The following is a 19,196-nucleotide window of genomic DNA, read 5'->3' as shown; positions in this document are numbered from 1 at the left end:
GGGGAGCAAGGAAGAAAGATCTCTTCTGAAATATGGGAGAGGCACGTGGGAGGGTGAATGGAATTCACTCCAGAACGAGTCATATTGAGCCAGGAAAGCTGAAGAGCTCTAAACTTTGGAGGTATAAGATCTGATCCAACAAACCACTTAAGCATGATGTCCGCACAGAAACACTTAATACCTTAAATGTGCATTTCTGCTCCTGGGAGGGATCTTGCTGGCTGTGTTCACTTCACACGTGGGAAGACTCCAGCATCATTGTGAAAGCAGACGAAGATGAAGTTGGGCATCACATGGGCTGGGGTATAGCAGAAGTCTGGGAGATTCCGTTCTGTCTCCACTTCACCTTCCTGCTGGAAAATTATCCTCCTGCAACAGCACTTGGATCCCCACAGGGACAGTCAGCTCAGGACTGTCTTAGGCAAAGAGAAACAAGGCAGGTGGTGGAAAAGCCATCAGGGTGGCCAAAGCAGGCCAAAGAAGGCCACATATGGTGAAGAGCTTAGATCCCAGCCTGCTGCACGTGCATATGACACTGCAGCATTGATGGTCAAGCACCGGAACAAATAACAAGATTACCAAAACATGCGAGTACCAAACAGCTGCTACTATTATTGCTGAAAAAAAAAAAACCCACTGTTACTGCTTCCCCTGTCAGTTCCATTAGAGGAAAAGGGGGAACTGAACCAGGCATTTCTTTGAAGTCAGAAGCAGAAAGTCCCTAATAAAGGAACTTACGTCAGGAAAGGCTCCTGACCTCCGCCCTTCCTAACAGGTCAGACAAATGTTTTCAGCAAACACCTTCCATCTGCCACTGCAGGACAGCCGGGATGATGCTCAGGCCACAGATGCTTGGCTGCTGAACAGCGCGTGACAGAGGTGAGGTACACAAGCAGGATGCAAACCTGCTGAGCACCAGCAAAGTGTATGCACCTCTAACCCAAGCACAGATGTGGTGATGAGAGCTGGTACAGGAGGAAAGGTGTCAGAACAGCGACATTAAGGCAGGTCCCCAGGGACTATGCAGGTGAGAGAGAGCACACTGCAATTTGCTCCTAAAAAACAGAATTTGTCGTGCTCCAGCCACTGGCGCTCAAATAAACCACTTTCTAAGAGATGAATGTCAGCATTCTGCAGAGTATTCCAGTTCTTTTTTGATACCTGTCTTTGGATACAGGCCCCACCAGTGGCTATTAAGAGCCAGGACAGGTTCAGAGAAGAGGCTGAGCTTTCCCTGCACACAGCATGGCTTTCATCTCAAAGCCGGGAGGCAGGAGGTGCTCGGCAATTAGAGCAGCCAGGAAGGCAGCGCTCACCTGGCTGCTGTGTAGCTGGTCTCCTCCAAGAGCCTCCTGCATCAAAGTTCCCCTTCCTCCTCCTCCATCACCAGCACTGCAGGGACCAGGCAGAGCCTCTCCTCCCTTCCCCACAGCTCTAAATTTGCCTGCTTGCTGAACACGTCTATTCTAGGCAAAGGCAGGCGAGATGAGGGAAGTGAAGCGCACGCATCAATCGTGTTGTGAACAACATCACTGCCAAGTTCTTATCTGCTATAGCTGCTTCAACGAATGTGTCTGATGTGGTACTCTAAGCCAAGTAACTTAATTTGTGAAAGAAATAGACATTCTCTCCACGGAAAGCATCCGGCCAATTCTCAACTCTCTGGGAACACGGGGAGAAGCAAAAGTAGCCCATAGAATGGAAAAAAAGATACTTCAGACAACACATTAGTCAAAGGGATCAAATCGTAAGAACAAGGGAAGACAAAAGAAAGACCATCTGGGGACACCGATAGCCCCAAGCTGTTCCCAGTCTGAGCTGAGACTCGACAGGGCACAGGCAAGCAAGCAGTCCCAAAGCAAGCCCTGCCAGCCCCACGCAGGGCTGGGGGAGCTTTGTGGCTCCCAGCTCCAGCATCACCACGACATCTGCGATACAGCTAATCCTCAGTTAGCCTTGGGAGGATTGAGGGCTGACAGCAGGGCTTGTCTCCACAGCGGGAAAGGGAGGGAGGGTGCTCTGCATATGCTACCCATTCCCAGCAAAGCAAGGAGCGAAGGCAGCAGGGATGGGAATCAAGTAATCAGTTTCCACGCGTGTAAAATGACAGTCATCATGTGGAATAGGTTTCCAAAACAGGTAATGAGGGAAGTAACCAGGAAGGGTGTATCAAGTTAGGAAAGCCACACAGTCATCAGATCTTATCCTCTGTGTACTGAAAAATAAAAACAGTCCCTCTCCTCCTGGGAGCTGTAATCCTCTAGAGACAGGATTAAAATCTACCAGTCAATAAGCCATCCTGGAGAGAACAATCCAGCATTTGCTGTGCGATAGCCAAGATCGTACCAGTAGACAACAGTTGTGCTTTGAAAGGAATTAGAGGGGAGCACAGGTAGCCTGAAGGTAAGGGACCATTTTCTGCTTTGAGCTTCTCCAGTGTCACATGGTGGCATTTCAGGCAAACCAGCTCCCATTTTCATGCTCTGTCAGTCTTGATGGTACATTCAGGGTGACGCCAGGTCTGGCTCCAGTTTCTCTCAGTCCCCACCGACTAATTACAGGCAAGTGCATTTGATTGCCTTCATAGGCAGCTCCTGGGAACCTCAAACATGGCACTCAGAATTAGAAGACACTTTGGAAAATATTAGCTGCAAGTCAACAGACCAGCCCACTGTGTCAGAAACAATGCACCTCTCCCATTGAGTCATTGGCAGCACCTTGCAATCTTCAGCACCTGCCTCAACCCTGTTTGTGCCTGTCATCTTTCTACTGTCACCTTCTGGTTGCCATGAACTCCTGCACCTTTGTTCTTGCAGCACTGCATCAGCCTTGCCCAAGACAACAGAATATAGAAACATTTCTGCTAGAAAGGAGACGTGATGCTCTCTGGGCCACCTTCTCAGCAAGCGTCTATAGCACAATGAGCTCTTCACAGGCCTAACTACAGGAGGAAGGCTGGGCAGATCAGCTTCACTTCCAACACAGTGGGCTTCTGGCAGCTCATGGCATAGCCAGCATCTTGCTCTGTAAGAGGAGCGCCCTCTGCTGAAATAGCAGTCCTACAACAGGCAGACCACGTTCTCCAGGTTCCACGACGCAACAAGCACGCACTGCCTCACAGATTTGGAATCTAAGACAGCATGGATCACAACCCAAACAACAGGCAAGTGAATACAGTCCATTTAATACAGTCAAACACAGGGGCACCACAACAACAAAAGGAGATAGCCTGAGGCATGCCAGGTGGGCAGGAACAAAACAGCAGGCATAAGTATGCCACCAGATCTAAGACTGCAGAACTGTGCCGCATCTTCCCAGCACATAAGAGCTGCATTTCCCTTTGTGCTGAGCAAAGCCCTGAGGTCTCGATAACGGTGGTCAGAATGGGGAGAAGGCTGAGGAGAGATCACAGGAGCTGGAAGAACTGTCCTCAGCTTGTTCCGTGCTCTGAAACAGGAGCACACAACCCACCTGCACAGACAGGAGCAGCCACCTCAGCTGCTCCATTCCCCAGAGAGCTTTGGGGTTGAGTCCCAGACCGAGGAATGTCAGTGCCACACAGTGGTCCAGCCCCTCTGGCCCAGAGCTAGGGAGCCCCACCAGCGAAGATGAGCTCCAAAGCTGCCTGAATGTCCCCTCCAGTAGCCTGCAGGGCCCGGAGACTTAGCTCATCATCGTGTATGCCCATGTCTCGCAGTTGCTGAAGCTGTGGCTGCCACTGGCTCTACAGACAGGAAACAAAAGAAGCTAAGGGTAGGTGCGAGAACCCAAGCAGTAAAAGAAAAAAAAAGAAAGAAAACAGCCTTTTCCAAAGCCCACCCTACCATGCTGGTGTCTCCCACCTCTCTAGCTCACAAGTGCAATTCTAAATGTGCAAACAGGTCTTGAAAGTTCTAAGTCCTGCTGATGACACCCTAAACCCACCAGTTCATCTCTCCCACTTCCAGCCAGTCCTTTTGCACACATCTATCATGCCTCCTAACAGAGGCTCTTCAGCACTGACGCCCCTTCCAGCCTAATGTCCTGCCACAGAAGGCAGCTGGGAAAGCCACCTCCATCCTGCAGTGCTGAGTGAGATAAGGAGCTTTCACAGGTTCTCAAAAGAAGAGGTAGAGATACTGACCTGCAGACTGGGCTGCCCTGAGGCCTGCAAGGCATGCTGCAGGGCCTGGCTGAAGAGGTCGTTGGTGATGGGTGTTCCTGACTGGACACTGGATGACAAAGGGGAAGTCCCAGAAGAGTGACCCTAGAGAGGGAGGCAAGTTGTATATGGCTCAGAAGAACACTTGCTGCAGGAACCTGAGTCCACACAGGGCTTGCACTCAGTCAAGTGCCAGCTTTACAGGGCAGAACACCCCCAGCTGTTGCTGTACCTGGGTACCAGGGGTCGGTGTGTGGGAGCTGCTCTCTGGGGTGCTGGCCAGTGCCAGCGCAGTTGCCAGCTCACTCTGGGTAATTGGTCGTGGTCCAGCAGCCCCAGAGTAACCGAGGGAAGCTGGGCGGGAACCAGAAGTGCTGCTGGATGGCGTTGACCTTGTGCTCTGCATGGAGAAAACAGACCCCTGGTGTTGGTGGCCATGTTCCATTAATATCTGGCTCGTGTGCTTATTGCTAGGGATCCCTTCCCTGCAGTTCTTGAAACTCAAACATTGAGTTTTTAAAAAGAAACATGGGCCAATCAGACATTGCTCTGTAAGGAGTGCCCTCTGCTGAAACAATAGAACATCAGTCGTGCACAACTCTGGCTCTGGATCAGTTTGAATACAAAAGGTGTTTACATTGATGGTAATTGCTACTGAGTTGTGCTTCCTTCTTCTGTTGTGACCCTGGTTTAGCACTCAAGCATACCTCAATTATTAATACAGTATCTTAATGGACTCCTAATGAGCCACAGATGCTCATGCTGCTGGTGAGATTATACAGAAAACTGTTAAGAGTCTTCAAGAGCTACAAAGTTAAAATCATTACCACAAATCCAAAATAGCTGTTCCACCCAAACCAGCCTGTGAATTACCTGGTGAAAGTCATCTTCATCATCAGAGAGACCTTCAAACAGAAAACCACCTGCAACAGAAAGAAGACTCAGCAGATGCAGAACACTAGATGCTGGCAAGAACTGGGGACCACATGAGAAACCTGTGGAGGCTTTGGTCACACAGGCAGGCTCAGCACCAACAAGTTCACTTGCAACAGATCAACAGAAGACAGTTCAGGCCCATCATTTGTGCAAAACAGAAGCCACAGCAATCTGCTACCAACACTGGTGATATAAGTGCAGGTGGGAGAGGCTCTGAGGTTCAGCTGTACCAGACAAGCCTCTCTGAGTGCAATCTATCAAACTACAAAGTACATTCCTAGCTCAGGTACCCAGACCTCTTTTCTTTTTCAGCCCTGTGTCAGTAAAGCACAGATTTGTCTGTAACAGATCGTGCAGCATGTCATCTCTGAAGGTCCCCCCACATCTGCTTGGTGGCAGGCTGAACGTACCCGGCATGTCACGGTAGGAGCCAGAGGACATGCCACGGGAGGATGTCTCCGGGGCTGGGAGCGGGGTGCTGCCTGCCACCGAGTGCAGGACAAGGACAATGGCATTCACAAGCGCAGGGTGAGCCGGAATTAACCTGGAGAGAAGGGGTGGAAGAACAAATCGTGTACACAGAGAAACTAAGGAAGGAGTGGCTTGATGCTAGCAAAGAACTTAACGCAGAAATCATAGAATCACAGAATGGCCTGGGTTGAAAAGGACCTCAAAGATCATCTAGTTTCAACCCCCCTGCTGAGTGCAGGGTCGTCAACCACTAGACCAGGCTGCCCAGAGCCACATGCAGCCTGGCCTTGAATGCGTCCAGGGACGGGGCATCCACAACCTCCTTGGGCAACCTGTTCCAGTGCATCACCAAAATGGCAGAGCCATCCCTGCTAGTTAAGCCAACACCATCTCCATCAGATACTGTTTTTGGCTATCCAAAACCAAACACACCCCCACACAGCCAGACAAGCCAGGGCTCTCCATCCCATGCTGGCCCTCCCATTGTACACATATCCCACGTGCTCTCATGGAGCAACTCCCTGCTGTGAGCTACCAGATCTGGAGGTGAGGATGAGCCTGCCTTCCATTAACTCAACAGATGCTTATCAAAGCATCAGCTCCTTCTTTTCTGCTGCTGAGGAAGAATAGTCCTTCCCCAGATCTCTGTCCTGGTGTACCTGTACTGGCAATCAGCAGCAGAATGCTTTTTCCCACCCAGAAGGAAGTGGCCTATACAGGATTACAACAAAGGAACTGCTTAGTCACTGTGCCAGCTTATGTGAACTTACGTGTCCAACATGTTGGGGTCTGCAAACACTGAGAAGAGATCTTTGTCCTGCAGGACGCCTGGGAGAGACCAGGAAACATGACCAGTAAGAGACAGGATACGAGACACATAGGAGCCAGTCCAATCATGGGAAAAAAAGCAAATTAGTTGTTTCTCAGGAAATGAGTCATGAAAAGACACCATAAATACTCTATTATTGTTCTCAGAAATCTTTTGTGCCTTCTTAGATAGACTAAATCACAGCCACACCCCCGGGACGCAGGATTTTCCCAGCAGATCCCACAGGCTGTGCCCCAGTGCAGACAGCTCTACTGTAAGGCAGGATCAAGCCTAGCACCCAGCTCACCCCAGATGGCTGCAGGAGATTGCGATCACACCCCACGTGTCAGGAACTAAACGCTTTCAAAAAGCATTCAGTGTTCAACTTATCTTGAAGTATTTGTTTTATTTTGAAGTCACTCTTATCTGGCTTTCTCCACCTCTGAACTCACCCAAAGCAACTGGGTCACTGCTGAGGCCGGGAGTAGCGACAATGATCTGATCCAATGACTCCTTGTTCCCCAGCATTTTGAACACCTACCAGAGAAATCAGAATCGATCAGCAGTGTCACACAGCAAAGTTTAACTGAGGGACTTTCTTTAGAAAGGGGTCAGACAGAAGACACCAAGATGGCTACGTGCAAAGTCCCACTCACTGCATCCCTGTAGGCAGGACTGCTGTGCAGGGCTGTGTGAAGGACACGGAACTCCCGCACCGCTGCCACTTTGTCCACTGGCTCTGAGGGAAGAAAAATAGCAGATCAAAACGTGGTTCTCCCTCTGTCAGCTTCACTAGCCATTTTACACCCTCCTTGGACTTCCCAGCTGCAGCAGCAATGATTCTTTAATCCTTCTAAATTCAATTGGTCTGGGAAGGAAGGATACAGATCACAACTGTCCCAGTGATCTTACTGCTGCTTAACAAGCAACTGCCCACCAAGGGCTGTGGCCACATTCCCAGCTTCCGGACATACAAAAATATAAAGGTATATTCCTGCACACATGAAAGGAAATGTACTGAAATAATTCTAAACTGGACATTTTAAATCTGTAATCAGGCATATACAAGCCTCTAGCCGTACTAATGAGACACTTGGCTTCTAATTCTTTAGGAACACTAAGATTGGTCAGAACCACTTAAGGAAGGGATATTCACTCTCCACAGGATGTGATTCATTCCATACCTCTGCCATCAGCAAGATAAACGTAATGTCCATTCACCACTATGAACGGTGGAGTGCAAACAAACAGATCAGTTCCACCTTCAAACCCCATGCCATTCTCCTAGAAACACATCACAGAGAGCAGTGGTTCCTCACACCCAAGGTAAACTGCACAATCTCCATCACACCTGGTTTCTGATCAGGCTCGGGCCAGGACTTGCGCAGGACATGAACAGTGGAGCCGGACTGGATGCCATAAAAATCAAGCGTCTGGTCATCCCTCAGCTTACGGCCACAGTAGATCAGATCTACGAAAAAGATGAACGTAGACAGCACACCCAGGAAGGGTCTGTGGTCCTTAAGAACTGAGGACACCTAGGGATATCGCTCTGCCTGCCTCTGGGTCGGCAGCACAGGAAAACCCCAGGGCAAAGACTCAGAAAGCTTGGGTTTGCTCCCTCCCTTAGCAGAGCAGCACTAAGAGGAAAGCAGGACCTGGCCACAACCTGTGCACCTACCGATGAGCTCAGGGTCCGGGACAGATTCCTGCAGCTTGCCGGTGATCAGCTGCTTGAGGTGGGAGATGCTGCACCCGCCCAGGGGGCACTCCCCGAGCTCCGTCTCCGGTAAGCGTAAGATGGATTTGGGGGCCAGCGGCTGGTCCGCCAGCTTCACCGCGATGTGCCACTCGGACACGGCCATCTCCGGCCGCAGAAGCGACCTCAGACCCACAGAGGCCTGGAAAGGGAGGAAAACAACGCGCGGTGACGCAGCCTTCCGGGCACCTCAGGAACCTCAGGCCCCGCGCTCGCCGGGGAGCCCTGAGCAACGCACGGCGACGCTCTCCAGGCTCCCACCCGAGTTCTCAGGCCCTCTCGCACACACCTAAAGCCACGGAGAGACGGCCGCCACGACCCACGGGGAGCAGGAGTGGATCCCGGCCCGCTCCCCGGGTCAGGTCTCCCTTCGGAGTCACTCTTCCGGCATCGTCCCGACGCGCCGGAAGCGGAAGTGCGCCCCCAAGCGCGGTGAGCATCGGGAAATGGAGTCCGCCTGGTGAGGCGCGGAAATGAGAGGAAGCCGCCGATTGGCCGGCTTGCCGATGCGGTGGCCAATGGGCGGCCGGCTGAGGGTTTAAAGGCGGGAGCGCGGCACGACCCGTTCATTTGCTGTTCGTAGGAACGAGCGAACGTGGAGCCGCCGAGCCGCCGCTCCGCGAAGGGAGGAGGCCCAGGAAAAAAAAAATAAGCGACTGCAAGGCTCGCAGCGGAGCCTGAGCCACAGGAGGGGCAGCGCCGAGCTCCCAGCGAGCCTGGGCCGCAGGGTCAGTATCCCATGGGGATGCATCCCCTTCACTTCCCATATGAAGAGCTGCAAGCACACGGGCTGTCACCGCTTACACCAGAGACTGCTGTCCATCCCCCAGCTCTTCTTATTGAGGAAGGGCTCTGTAGGACAGCACAAACTTGCTACAGCAAGAAGGACCCCCTTCCTTAGGCTGAGCAAGCTCTGGGAATACTTGCTGCCACATCTTGTCACCCTCTCCCAAAAAAGGAGAGGCTCCTCTCATCACAAAACCTGTGCCAGCATGCTAACTTTTCTGACAGGAAGAGGTTCTAAATAAAGCCAAGTTACCATGAAAGTACAGAAGGGCTGCAAGAGCTGCATACCAGTCAAGTTTTTCTCCTTAACAGTCCTTAAAATGGTCTGCACGCAGCCAGTTCACACAGTGACACTGCGTGGTTTGCACTGGCTCACCCAAAGTTTGTTTTCTTAAGTTTCAAACTCCTAAGCAGACAGTTGAAGTCCAGGACTGAGTCTAAGACCTCATATCACGCAGTCCTTGAAGCACACCCACCCTGAAAGAAAGCAAGGAAGAGTCATACACTTTTAAGCCTAAGTTTATTTGTTTTCCTACAAACGAGTCAGTAGTGACAAACCTAAAGGTGACAAACCTACTTTAGTGTCATCCTGTTAGTGTTACATAGGAAACGTGAACAACTCCTCATCTACTTTCTGCCCCAGAAGCACAGCCAACAGGCTGCCTTTTCTCTCCACTAAAAACCTAGTCGCAAACTGGTCCAAACTGGAGCAAGGCCATTAAAATGCACACTGTATGTTACTACTCAGTACCTCAACAAATTAGAACGTATAATAAGTAACAGTCAAACAATACTGGTCCAAGCTGAAGGGATTGCTCCCAAGGACAAGCCTGCAACACCTCCTCCCATGCCTGCTCCCCTGTGGGGACGCCCCCGGTGACTGCCAGCAGCCCCTCTAGAAGCACTTGCGATGGACAATGGAGGGGCCAGACTCATCATACTCCTGCTTGCTGATCCACATCTGCTGGAAGGTGGAGAGGGAAGCCAGGATGGAACCGCCGATCCAGACAGAGTATTTGCGCTCCGGTGGGGCAATGATCTTGATCTTCATGGTGCTGGGTGCTAGCGCTGTGATCTCCTTCTGCATCCTGTCAGCGATGCCAGGGTACATGGTGGTACCCCCAGACAGCACGGTGTTGGCGTACAGGTCCTTCCTGATGTCCACATCACACTTCATGATGGAGTTGAAGGTGGTCTCGTGGATGCCGCAGGACTCCATGCCCAGGAAGGAGGGTTGGAAGATTGCCTCAGGGCATCGGAAGCGCTCGTTCCCAATGGTGATCACCTGCCCATCTGGCAACTCATAGCTTTTCTCCAGGGAGGAGGATGATGCAGCTGTTGCCATCTCCTGCTCAAAGTCTAGAGCAACATAGCACAGCTTCTCCTTGATATCACGGACAATCTCCCTCTCAGCCGTGGTGGTGAAGCTGTAACCCCGCTCCGTCAGGATCTTCATGAGGTAGTCAGTCAGGTCACGGCCAGCCAAGTCCAGACGCAGGATGGCATGGGGCAGAGCATAGCCCTCGTAGATGGGCACTGTGTGGGTGACACCATCCCCAGAGTCCATGACAATGCCGGTGGTGCGACCAGAGGCATAAAGGGACAGCACAGCCTGGATGGCCACATACATAGCTGGCGTGTTGAAGGTCTCAAACATGATCTGGGTCATCTTCTCCCGGTTGGCTTTAGGGTTCAGCGGGGCCTCAGTGAGCAGGACAGGGTGCTCCTCTGGAGCAACACGCAACTCATTGTAGAAGGTGTGGTGCCAGATCTTCTCCATGTCATCCCAGTTGGTGACGATGCCATGCTCAATAGGGTACTTCAGGGTGAGGATGCCCCTCTTGCTCTGGGCTTCATCTCCCACATAGCTGTCCTTCTGCCCCATACCCACCATGACACCTTGATGCCGGGGGCGTCCCACAATGGAAGGAAACACAGCCCGGGGGGCATCATCCCCCGCAAAGCCTGCCTTGCACATACCAGAGCCATTGTCCACCACCAGAGCAGCAATTTCCTCATCTGCCATGATTTGGCCTGGGGTGAGAGGGGACAAATAGGAGGTTACACTAAGCAAGTGGACATCAAGGGGCCCGACACCCACGCCCATGCACTGGAAATATGGAAAAAGATAATACATTAGGGAGGGCCCTGAGATGACTTGGAAACATGCTCCTAGAGGGGTGAGAGAAAAGGGAATAATAGCTATTATAGTTACTTATCCCCCTCCTCCAAGAAAGGGACGCCAGGAGCAGCAGGCCAACCACCACCTCCCTCCCCTCAGGGATGTGAGGCAGCCCCACCATCCATGCGGCCCCTCCCTCCCACACCCGAGGGAACAAAGACCGACCTCAGTACAGGGCATTCTCCCTCACGCCCCTAAGGGTATCAGAAACAAAGAGAACAGCAGGAACGCGAAGAACAATGCAAAGGCCCAACACCACCTCAGCCCTCACCTGTACAACAACGACGCCCGACTGCTGTCTCACCCGCAAGTGGTCAGCCCCACCCCGCTCTCCTTCTTTTATACCCCCGGAACCGGAAGCGGCCGCTCACTTCGTCACTTCATTGGCTATCATGCTACATTCGCTCCCGCCTCTTTCTCTTCACTTCCGGCTGCACCCTTCCTTTTTGCTGCTGGGCCTATACCCGGAAGTGAGGCGAGCGCTTCCGTTACTGGGCACCGCCCCCCGCGCGCCGTTTCCGGCCGGGCTGAGGCGGGGCGGCCCGGGGCGGGCAGCGGCTGAGCTACGCTGGGCTGCGCTGCGGGCAGAGCTGAGGCGGCCGCGCAAAGGGGGCCGGCAGCCACCGCGCCCGGGGCCCGCTGCAGGTAACGGTCCCGAGCCTCACCGGGAGGTTGGGAGGATCCTGAGGCGGGGGGAGGGCGGTTACGGCCGTTCTGGGGCGGGGGGAGGCCGGTAAGGCGGGTGCGGAGGTGGAAGGCTGTGGCCGTGGGGCTCTGAAGGTCTCTGAGTGGCGTGGAGCTGGGCTGGGTGCCGTTGGTGCGCAGGGGCCGCTGGGTCCCGGCCCCTCGGGGTGATTCTGGAGGGATCGGATCCGGGGTTTTGGGGCCCGGGGCTCGTTGTCGCCGCCCCAGCTTTGTTGGCCTGCGAGGAGAGGTTCGCTGGGACGGCCCGCGGTCCGGTCCCTCTGATGAGGGGCTGTAATTAAAGCGCTCCAAGCCCCCACAAAGGGCGGCGTGCCGGGGCCTGAAAGTCAGACACCCCCACCTCGGCCGGGAATTCGGCAAATAGCCGCAAATGGGGCGTGAAAACTCGCGGTGCTGCCACGCCACAGCCCTCCCCGGCTTCCTCCCGATTATTTATTTCCAGACCCGCGTCTCCTCCTTGGCTTAAAGCTGCCTGCTTTCCCCCATAACTCAGCTGCTTGCTCAGGGCGTGTTTCCCCATCCAGGCTCCAGCTCTCGAGGTTGGTGCAGGGTTCCGAGCCCTCATTTCTGCATAAATCTTGCTGCAACCTGTCACAGGTCGGGAACACGCAGGGCGGCCGCATACCAGGGCGTGCTGCACCCGAGCTGTGTTTGCTTGCCCAGGATCGGCTCACTCGTTACCATGAGGCACCCAGGCTGCACCCCCTTTATGGTTACTCTTGCAACATGCACTCCTGAGCCTGGTGGCTTTGCTGGAAACGAGCGTGGGGTTGGGCCAGGTGCTGCATTGTGCCTGAGAAACCTGAGGTTGCATTCAGCTGCCAGGTAATGCGTTGTTGCTGCTAACTGCTAATCCACTCTCTGCTGTTGCACTCGCAAGCTGTCGTGCTGTGAGCGAGATAAAAATGCAGACACGTCAGGGAGGTTTTTCATGCTGATGATGAGCAGAGGAAAGAAAGAGTTGAGGGATGAAGCACTTTGCACAAGAAGATCTCTCAGAGCGCCTGGGAGAAGCCTTTACGTTACCGAAGGGAGGCTGGAAGCTTCTAAATAGGTGCCTGCTGGGATATTTGTTTTAGGAAGAAATATACCCCTTTGGAAAATGGATGTTAGCAGAGCAGTCTCTTTTTCAGGTGCTTGGTTTGGGTTGGTTTGACACGGTGTTTGTTGTAAACAGCGCGGGGGGAGGTGGCCAGGAGGCTCCCTGGCTTGTTTGTGGTTTGCCTGCCTTTGTTTCTCCCACCCGGCTGTATTTTGATACCCATGAACCCTGAAGGGCAGCGAGGGAGATCTGCTTGAGCATCTTCTTACATTAAAAAGCCAGAAGCTAAGCAAGACCATCTTTGTCAGCAGGTCCTGCACGCGTGTACTGCTCTCAGTGTTTGGTGATAAAGGCATAGTAATCTTGCTGGAAGCTGTAGAGCAGAGCTGTGCTGCTCCCTGTGCTGTGTTTTGGTGATATTTGCCCGAGAGCAGCCTGCTGCTGCCTCACAACAGGGATCTGGGAGCACTTTGGGGGGTCCTTTGGCTGGGAAAATCAAAGGGAAACCACTGGCCGCTCTGGAACCAGGGGCAGGAGCTGCTCCGTGCTTCACTGTGTTTCAGGCTGCAGTGATCTCTCCTTTGCTCTTGTCTTGCTCTTCTTGGGAGAAGCAGTGGCTAAAAATAGTGTTTAAGACATTAGAAGCATCGAGAATGTAGTAAAGTAGCAAAATAAAAGAATTTAGAGATGAGTGGTACGCAGAGGGCTTGCACGTTTCTTAATAGAAATATGGTCAAGATTATCACCCCAGTTATCTCCTTTTAAGGTAGTGTTTTCAGAAGAAGTAAACCCTACAGTTAAACCCAGTATTTCAAAAGTAATAGCTTAGCACGGGAGGATTCTGACAGTAGATGAGTTGCCGGGACGGGGACGAGGCATTTTCAGATGCTGTCTTTGGGGTATACGAAAGTGAGGTTATAGCAAATGTGTTCAGCTTGAAAATACAATTAAACAGTCTGAAAATTGAATGCAAGTTGGAGCCTGAGGCTGTTAAACATGAAGCTGATTGTTTCACGGTCTCCTGCACAGGAAAGAGTATTGGCTTTGCACTCTATTTATCCTCTTCCTGGGGAAAAGATGAAAGCATTTTATATTCATACGGACAAATATTTGTCTATCTTTCAGATTCTGCCAATCTCCCAAGGTCGGGGCTTGAACTCATCCTGATAAAGCCAAAGCCACCCCCCTCTTTTCCCAGCCATGCAAACTGCGGGATGAAGCTGGAAGCTGTGGTCGAGCAGCTGCAGAAGCAGCAGCAGAAGCAGCAGGCTCCTCTGCAGATGGATTCCAGGGAGAGACAGCAGAGGCAGATGAGAGAAGCCCAGCTGCTGTACACGCAGCAGCTGGCCGTGCAGCAGGCTGTGCTGGCAGCCACATCTGGCAGGGCGGCGGGCGGCTCCACTGTCGGTCCCTTGGCCAGAGGCCCGCCCGCAGCCGGGGCCACGCGGGCTTTCGATCAGAGCAGCATGAATTCAGAGCCGGAAGAGGAAGAAGAGGACGAGGAAGAGGAGGAAGATGAGGAGGAAGAGGAAGCGGGGTTGGAAGGAGGAGATCTTGAGGATGGTGCCGATGTGACTGGAAAAGAATCCTGCTCTGCTCTGAAATATTTTCACGCTCCCAAAGTTGCCCACCACAACCAAAGAGTGGCCTCTACCTCTAATCCTCTTCCGGCCTCGGGGCACCAGCGGGGACAGCAGGGCAAAGAAGAACAGGGTAAGGACACTACTAAGCAGCCATATGCCGGCTCCCCGTCTGGACGCCAGAACTGGAGATTGGACGAGCAGCTCAAACAGGTCGGTGCTAACGTTATTTCCTTCTGAGTAAGAGTGGCTGTCTGCAGTCAGACTGAGCATTTCTGTCGCCCAGTGGCCTGTTACAAGCCCTGGCTATTTGGAAATGCCTTAGAAAAGAGGCAAGGACTGGGCATGTGTGGACTTCTCTGCTGTTCTCTTCCAGGTTTTCTCTCATAAAAAAGAGATCTCAAGTGCTCAGCTTGCTTTTTTTCAAGTGCTCAGCTTGCTTTACAGACACAGATTTCTAGCTAATAATAGATCAGCCTGAATCTGTAAGAACCTCTATGCAAAGGTGGAGGGAGGATTGTGTCTCTTCACTAATTTCTCTTCTATCTCACTGCTGCTGTGCCATTCAGAATGGGGCTGGTGTTCTGTTTATTTTGGTGCAGATATTTGCCTGCTGATCTCTCCCTCAAGCTGTTTCACCTACACCTTGTATCACCCCTTTGTGTAAGACCTGGCTGCAGTGACTTCGGCTGGATTTCTGGCTAGTGTTGTGTTCTGGGTAACAAGGCAGAGATCAGTAATTCTTTCCTCTGTTAGAAACAGGTATTTCAGTTAATACAGCATTTGTGCAGCGTGTTTTTACAGAGCTAGCTTGATCAGACTTTCAGAGACATTTACAGCCTGTATTTGAAATTGAGCCACAGGACTGCATGGTTTAAATACAATTAAAAAAAAATAATAAAATTGGACTTAACTCTCCTTCCTACATATGTTATCCTGAGCGTGCACAGAGCTGGGTTTTGCTTCAGACAGACCATTTTGTCTGAGCTAAGAAACCTTGTATGGACAAAAAGGGATCTGCTTTTCTTCCATTCCCCTCTTGCAAACACTGTGAAGTGTAGAGGTTGGAGCTGCTCCGTGGTGGCTGTAAACGATTGGAAGCTTGCTGCTGGTTGCACACACAAGTTTTGTTTTACACTGCCATGGGCAGGGCTTTGAGGAGAGGCTGCTAAAGCCTTGGTGCTTCTCCCACTCTGCTTTCTGCAGCCTGTGGGTTCCTGCCTAGCCGCTCCCACCAACCTGCGTTAGTTTGCTTGTTCCAAAATGGATGTGTGCAACAGGTGAAGAGCACTGGTGACTGCAAAGCGTGCTGGCTGAGCAGGCCCCCAGCTGCTGCCACGTTTTCTCTGTGCTTCCTGAAGAGCCGCTCTGAAAGAGGAGTTTGTTTGCGCTGTTGTAGGGAAATGAGGGCGGTGTGTCGGTCAGTTGCTGCAGAAACTGCTTTAGAATCTGCGGGATTGTAATGGCTGACAAAAGCTTCCTCTTTCTGGGCTCTGGGCGGAGAAGGGCGGGCAGGACTCTGGTTTTAGGGGACCAATCTGAAAGATAAACTTGGAATTGGTTTGTGGCTGTTTTTACTGCTGGCGTAGCGGGTGCCAACAAGTATGTTATTGTGCTTTGTTGCACTGCTCGCCTGTCTTGTGAGGGTCCTGTGAATCGTAGCGGATGAGCTTGGCTCCTAGCTTGCCTGCCCCGTTCAGGAAGACAAATGACTCTAAGCATGCTAGATCTGGCCTTAGCAGATGTGGAATAGCAAAACAATATTGTCCAAGCAGCCCTTATACAACTGTGAGCTGATACAGAGGCAGCCGCTTTGGCCCAGTTCTGCAGCATTTAAGTAACAGCGCTTTGGTAGTGGATTACAGCTTACGTTGCTCTGATTTCAGGCCAGTTTATTGTGAAAGCCAAGGTGCACAAAGGAAGCAAAACTTAAAATAACAGCACATCCTTCTGCTGGGGTCAGCCCCAGCAAGGCATGTGCTCTCGGACCTGACTGATGTCGTTGAGGCGCCGCGGCACGCTCAGAGGGCTGCATTGAGGCTGGCGGTATTAATGATGCTGGTGAAGTATATTCACCTTGAGCAGGGTAAATATTGCAGATCAACTTGTTTGCATTCACCAGCGGAGTCTGCATACCAGGGAGTAAAAATTTAACAGCAGTATATGGGATCAGAGCGGGGGAGGGATGAGCGGGTAGGGGGGCTGCCCGTGGCTGCAGGGGGGGGACAAAATGAGTGCCCATCTGCAGATAGTCCATTGAATTCTGCCTTGCTTCAGTGTGGGGTTTTTTTTTTTTGCATTTGAGATGTATGCTTCAAAGACAGTGAGCTTTTTCTTCTGTCTTTGACTAAAATGGTTGACTTGGGCAGGAGTGCCCGTGCTCCCCGCTTAATTGTCCAAACGATTCCTGAATTGTTTTTTCAAGCTTGTGCTGAGGCTGAAGGCTAATAACCAGTCAGTATGCACTGCTCCCAGCTAGACCTGGCCCGGGAGCGTTTGTGGTGTGCTTAATGGCTGCTGCTTGCAGAGAGAAGAAAGTTGCTTCTGCTGCTTCTTCCAAGTGTGAATTGTTCTCCTGAAAGTCATGCTCTCGCAGATGAGCTCATCTTGAAAGCGTAAGGCTGAGACTGGAAGGTGTGAAAACAGCAGAAAAGTGGAAAGCAGCAGAGGGCTGAAGTCAGGCTCTATTCACTCCCGGACCGCCAAGTAAATAATTGTAGAACAAGCCGGCAGACAAAAGAGCTGGCTCAGCTTCTGACACAGGGGCGGTGGGAATCCCGTCAGCACAAAACAGCGAGGGAGTGGAGCTGCTTGTCGGGGAGTTGCAGTCCGGAAAGACGAGCAGGGGGTGCGCTCAGCTCCCTCCTTATCCCGCTCGAAGCTCGCACGGATCCAGCCCCGGCCCTACCTCGAAAGGGCGCTGTGCCCGTTGCCTGTCCCCGAAGAAAAACGAGCTTTTAATTCCACGGGTGCAAATGTTGCTCGTAGCAGATGGTGGGGTGGGGGGGTCCTCATCCCGCAGGCTCTCGCATTGCTTGACGGTGGCTCTGGTTACCCTGGTGAGCGGGGTAGGACCAGGGCCTCCGCCTCTCTGCAGCGTGCTCCAACTCCTTTCCACCTGGGGCTGGCGTGCAGCGCTAGCACGGGTAATTTTGCAAGGCTGCTATTACAGCGTGCGCCTTCGTACCTGCATTCCTTGGCGGAATGTAAAAACAAAGCCGAGGTTTTCAGGCATCAGCTGATATTTCACGCCTCCCTCAGTGCAGCGAGGTAAGTAGCTGCAGAGCACGTCGCCGCTTTTCCGAGCGGTCTGTTTCTTTTAGGCTTGGCTCGTGTTCGGATTTCAGAAATCACCGGTCACTCCTGAAAATCCTGACCTAAACTTTTACAGAGGTCACGGTGTTTATTAAGATAAGTCAGCTTAAAATAATTACTTGGCTTTTTGCTCTAGGCTCTAGGAATGAGCGAGTGGCTGAGATTCCATAACCTTAACTATGTGCCTCAAGTGTTGCGCGTATCGAGGTCTTGCTCAGGAGATACTCATTAATCCAGAGGGGGTGAAGGTCCAGGAACAGAAAAGTAGAATATCAGACAGTGCACGTCTTGCCTCTTGGTTATCTGGGATATCCAGGGCTGGATTTTTCATTTATATGGGTCACTCTGCTTTTCTGTGATGGAGTGGAAGGAGTCTGCTTCATTAACAGATAACATTAAACGTCTGTTTTCTTGGGTGCTGAAAGCCACCTTCTGTAAGAACAGATTTGGGTTTTTAAATTGTGGATTGCTGCTTCTCCTGGAATAGGTTTGTTTTGGCAAAGTCTTCATCCCTGTGATAGTGGCTGCTGTTGTAGCTTACAGTGCAGCGTCACTGCTGGAGCACAGCAAGATCGTGGTTTAAAAGAGACCCCTATCACACCACACAACGTATGGGAGAGGAGCACCAAGGAACCATTAGTGATAATGACTGCAGGAGCCGGGTTTTCAGCCAGTGACTGAAGATTTAGGTGGCTTCCAGTGCTGCCACGCAGAATGAGAGGTTCCTGTATGCTCGTGTCTGTACTCAGAATGAAAACGGAGCCGTGGGCGTAAATCAAGGGGGAATGCATTTTCTATAGCCAGCCTTGGAAAGGGAGTCTCACGTGTCTGTTTGAAGTGCTCCAGAGAAACAGCCCCCGGGCTTGTCCTGACCCTGGTGCTGAGATGTGGGGCTTTGAGGCTGGTTTTGTGGAGAGCTGAGCTCGGGAGGTGGGCTGTGCGTGGGGATGTTTCCTCTCTGTGTAGAAATCCAGGAGTTAATCGCTGATTGTGCCAATCAAGCTTGATTCAAGAGGAGAGACTTGAAAGAGGTGCAGAGTTCTGCCTTGCTTAAATCGGCAGGTAGGTGGGAAAGGGCATCCCAGAGCTTCTCCGTTCCTGGCAGCAGCTGATGAGCAGCTTGCATTAGGCATCAGAGCATCGCCCCACATCTTCATCTCACAGGACAGTTGCGTGGCATTCATCAAGGCTACGATGCACAGCAGCAGCTGTGCTATATCTGGCAGCAGAGTAAGGAGCTCATTTATATCCTGGGGACGATATGGCTCATTTTTGGATTCGTTCAGGTGCTAAATTTATCTTTAGGAATAGTTGCAGCTTGTCTCCTTCGGTGCCAATTTACAGATATTCTAGCTAGCACTGGAGTCTGTAGGTGGAAAGAGTTCAGATGTGTTGTACTCCTGTACTTCTGTCTTCTCACTTCGGGGCGAACCTGAGAATCTCTCGTGGCAGTGAGAATTTCTCTTCCCTT

At 51.9% G+C, this 19,196-nt stretch overlaps 4 protein-coding genes across 6 annotated transcripts in view; 1 reads left to right on the top strand and 3 right to left on the bottom strand.

Moving 5' to 3' along the window:
- The window catches only part of SEMA7A (semaphorin 7A (John Milton Hagen blood group)), a 33,770-nt gene extending 30,755 nt beyond the window's left edge, over positions 1–3,015 (bottom strand). The window contains exon 1 of the mRNA XM_021407228.1: positions 182–3,015. The gene's annotated coding sequence lies outside the window, so the exon portion shown is untranslated. The remainder of the gene's footprint in view (positions 1–181) is intronic.
- On the bottom strand, positions 3,169–8,558 carry UBL7 (ubiquitin like 7). Its single transcript, XM_021407229.1, has 11 exons — positions 8,405–8,558; positions 8,038–8,257; positions 7,708–7,827; positions 7,013–7,095; positions 6,809–6,893; positions 6,319–6,376; positions 5,488–5,621; positions 5,015–5,064; positions 4,374–4,541; positions 4,124–4,246; positions 3,169–3,724 (listed from the first exon to the last, which is right to left on the bottom strand). Exons 2-11 carry the CDS (start codon positions 8,219–8,221, stop codon positions 3,587–3,589), a joined length of 1,143 nt encoding a protein of 380 aa, XP_021262904.1. The 5' UTR covers positions 8,222–8,257; positions 8,405–8,558; the 3' UTR covers positions 3,169–3,586.
- LOC110403650 (actin, cytoplasmic type 5) lies at positions 9,403–11,484 on the bottom strand. The gene is made up of 2 exons (XM_021407172.1): positions 11,355–11,484; positions 9,403–10,935 (listed from the first exon to the last, which is right to left on the bottom strand). The coding sequence occupies exon 2, from the start codon at positions 10,925–10,927 to the stop codon at positions 9,797–9,799; it is 1,131 nt and encodes a 376-aa protein (XP_021262847.1). The 5' UTR covers positions 10,928–10,935; positions 11,355–11,484; the 3' UTR covers positions 9,403–9,796.
- ARID3B (AT-rich interaction domain 3B) overlaps positions 11,389–19,196 on the top strand; it is a 30,214-nt gene continuing 22,406 nt past the window's right edge. Inside the window, exons 1-2 of one of the 3 annotated variants that reach the window (XM_021407169.1) lie at positions 11,389–11,728; positions 13,956–14,623. In XM_021407169.1, coding sequence (XP_021262844.1) covers positions 11,476–11,728; positions 13,956–14,623 — 921 coding nt within the window. In that variant the 5' untranslated portion in view covers positions 11,389–11,475. Of the gene's footprint in view, positions 11,729–11,835; positions 11,864–13,955; positions 14,624–19,196 lie in introns of those variants that run through there. The other 2 variants (XM_021407168.1, XM_021407170.1) reach the window with 2 other exon arrangements.

Source organism: Numida meleagris, chromosome 9 (genome assembly GCF_002078875.1).
Source record: "Numida meleagris isolate 19003 breed g44 Domestic line chromosome 9, NumMel1.0, whole genome shotgun sequence".
Lineage (NCBI taxonomy): Eukaryota > Metazoa > Chordata > Aves > Galliformes > Numididae > Numida > Numida meleagris.
This window is presented reverse-complemented; position numbering and strand designations above follow the sequence as displayed.

Excerpts from the sequence above, each read along its gene's own strand:
- UBL7 (XM_021407229.1), bottom strand. The coding sequence starts at position 8,221 with ATGGCCGTGTCCGAGTGGCACATCGCGGTGAAGCTGGCGGACCAGCCG. Across the intron at positions 7,096-7,707 it reads CGAGCCTGATCAGAAACCAG|AGCCAGTGGACAAAGTGGCA; the intron begins GTGTGATGGAGA and ends TTCTTCCCTCAG. Across the intron at positions 4,247-4,373 it reads CACCGACCCCTGGTACCCAG|GGTCACTCTTCTGGGACTTC; the intron begins GTACAGCAACAG and ends CTCCCTCTCTAG.
- LOC110403650 (XM_021407172.1), bottom strand. The coding sequence starts at position 10,927 with ATGGCAGATGAGGAAATTGCTGCTCTGGTGGTGGACAATGGCTCTGGT.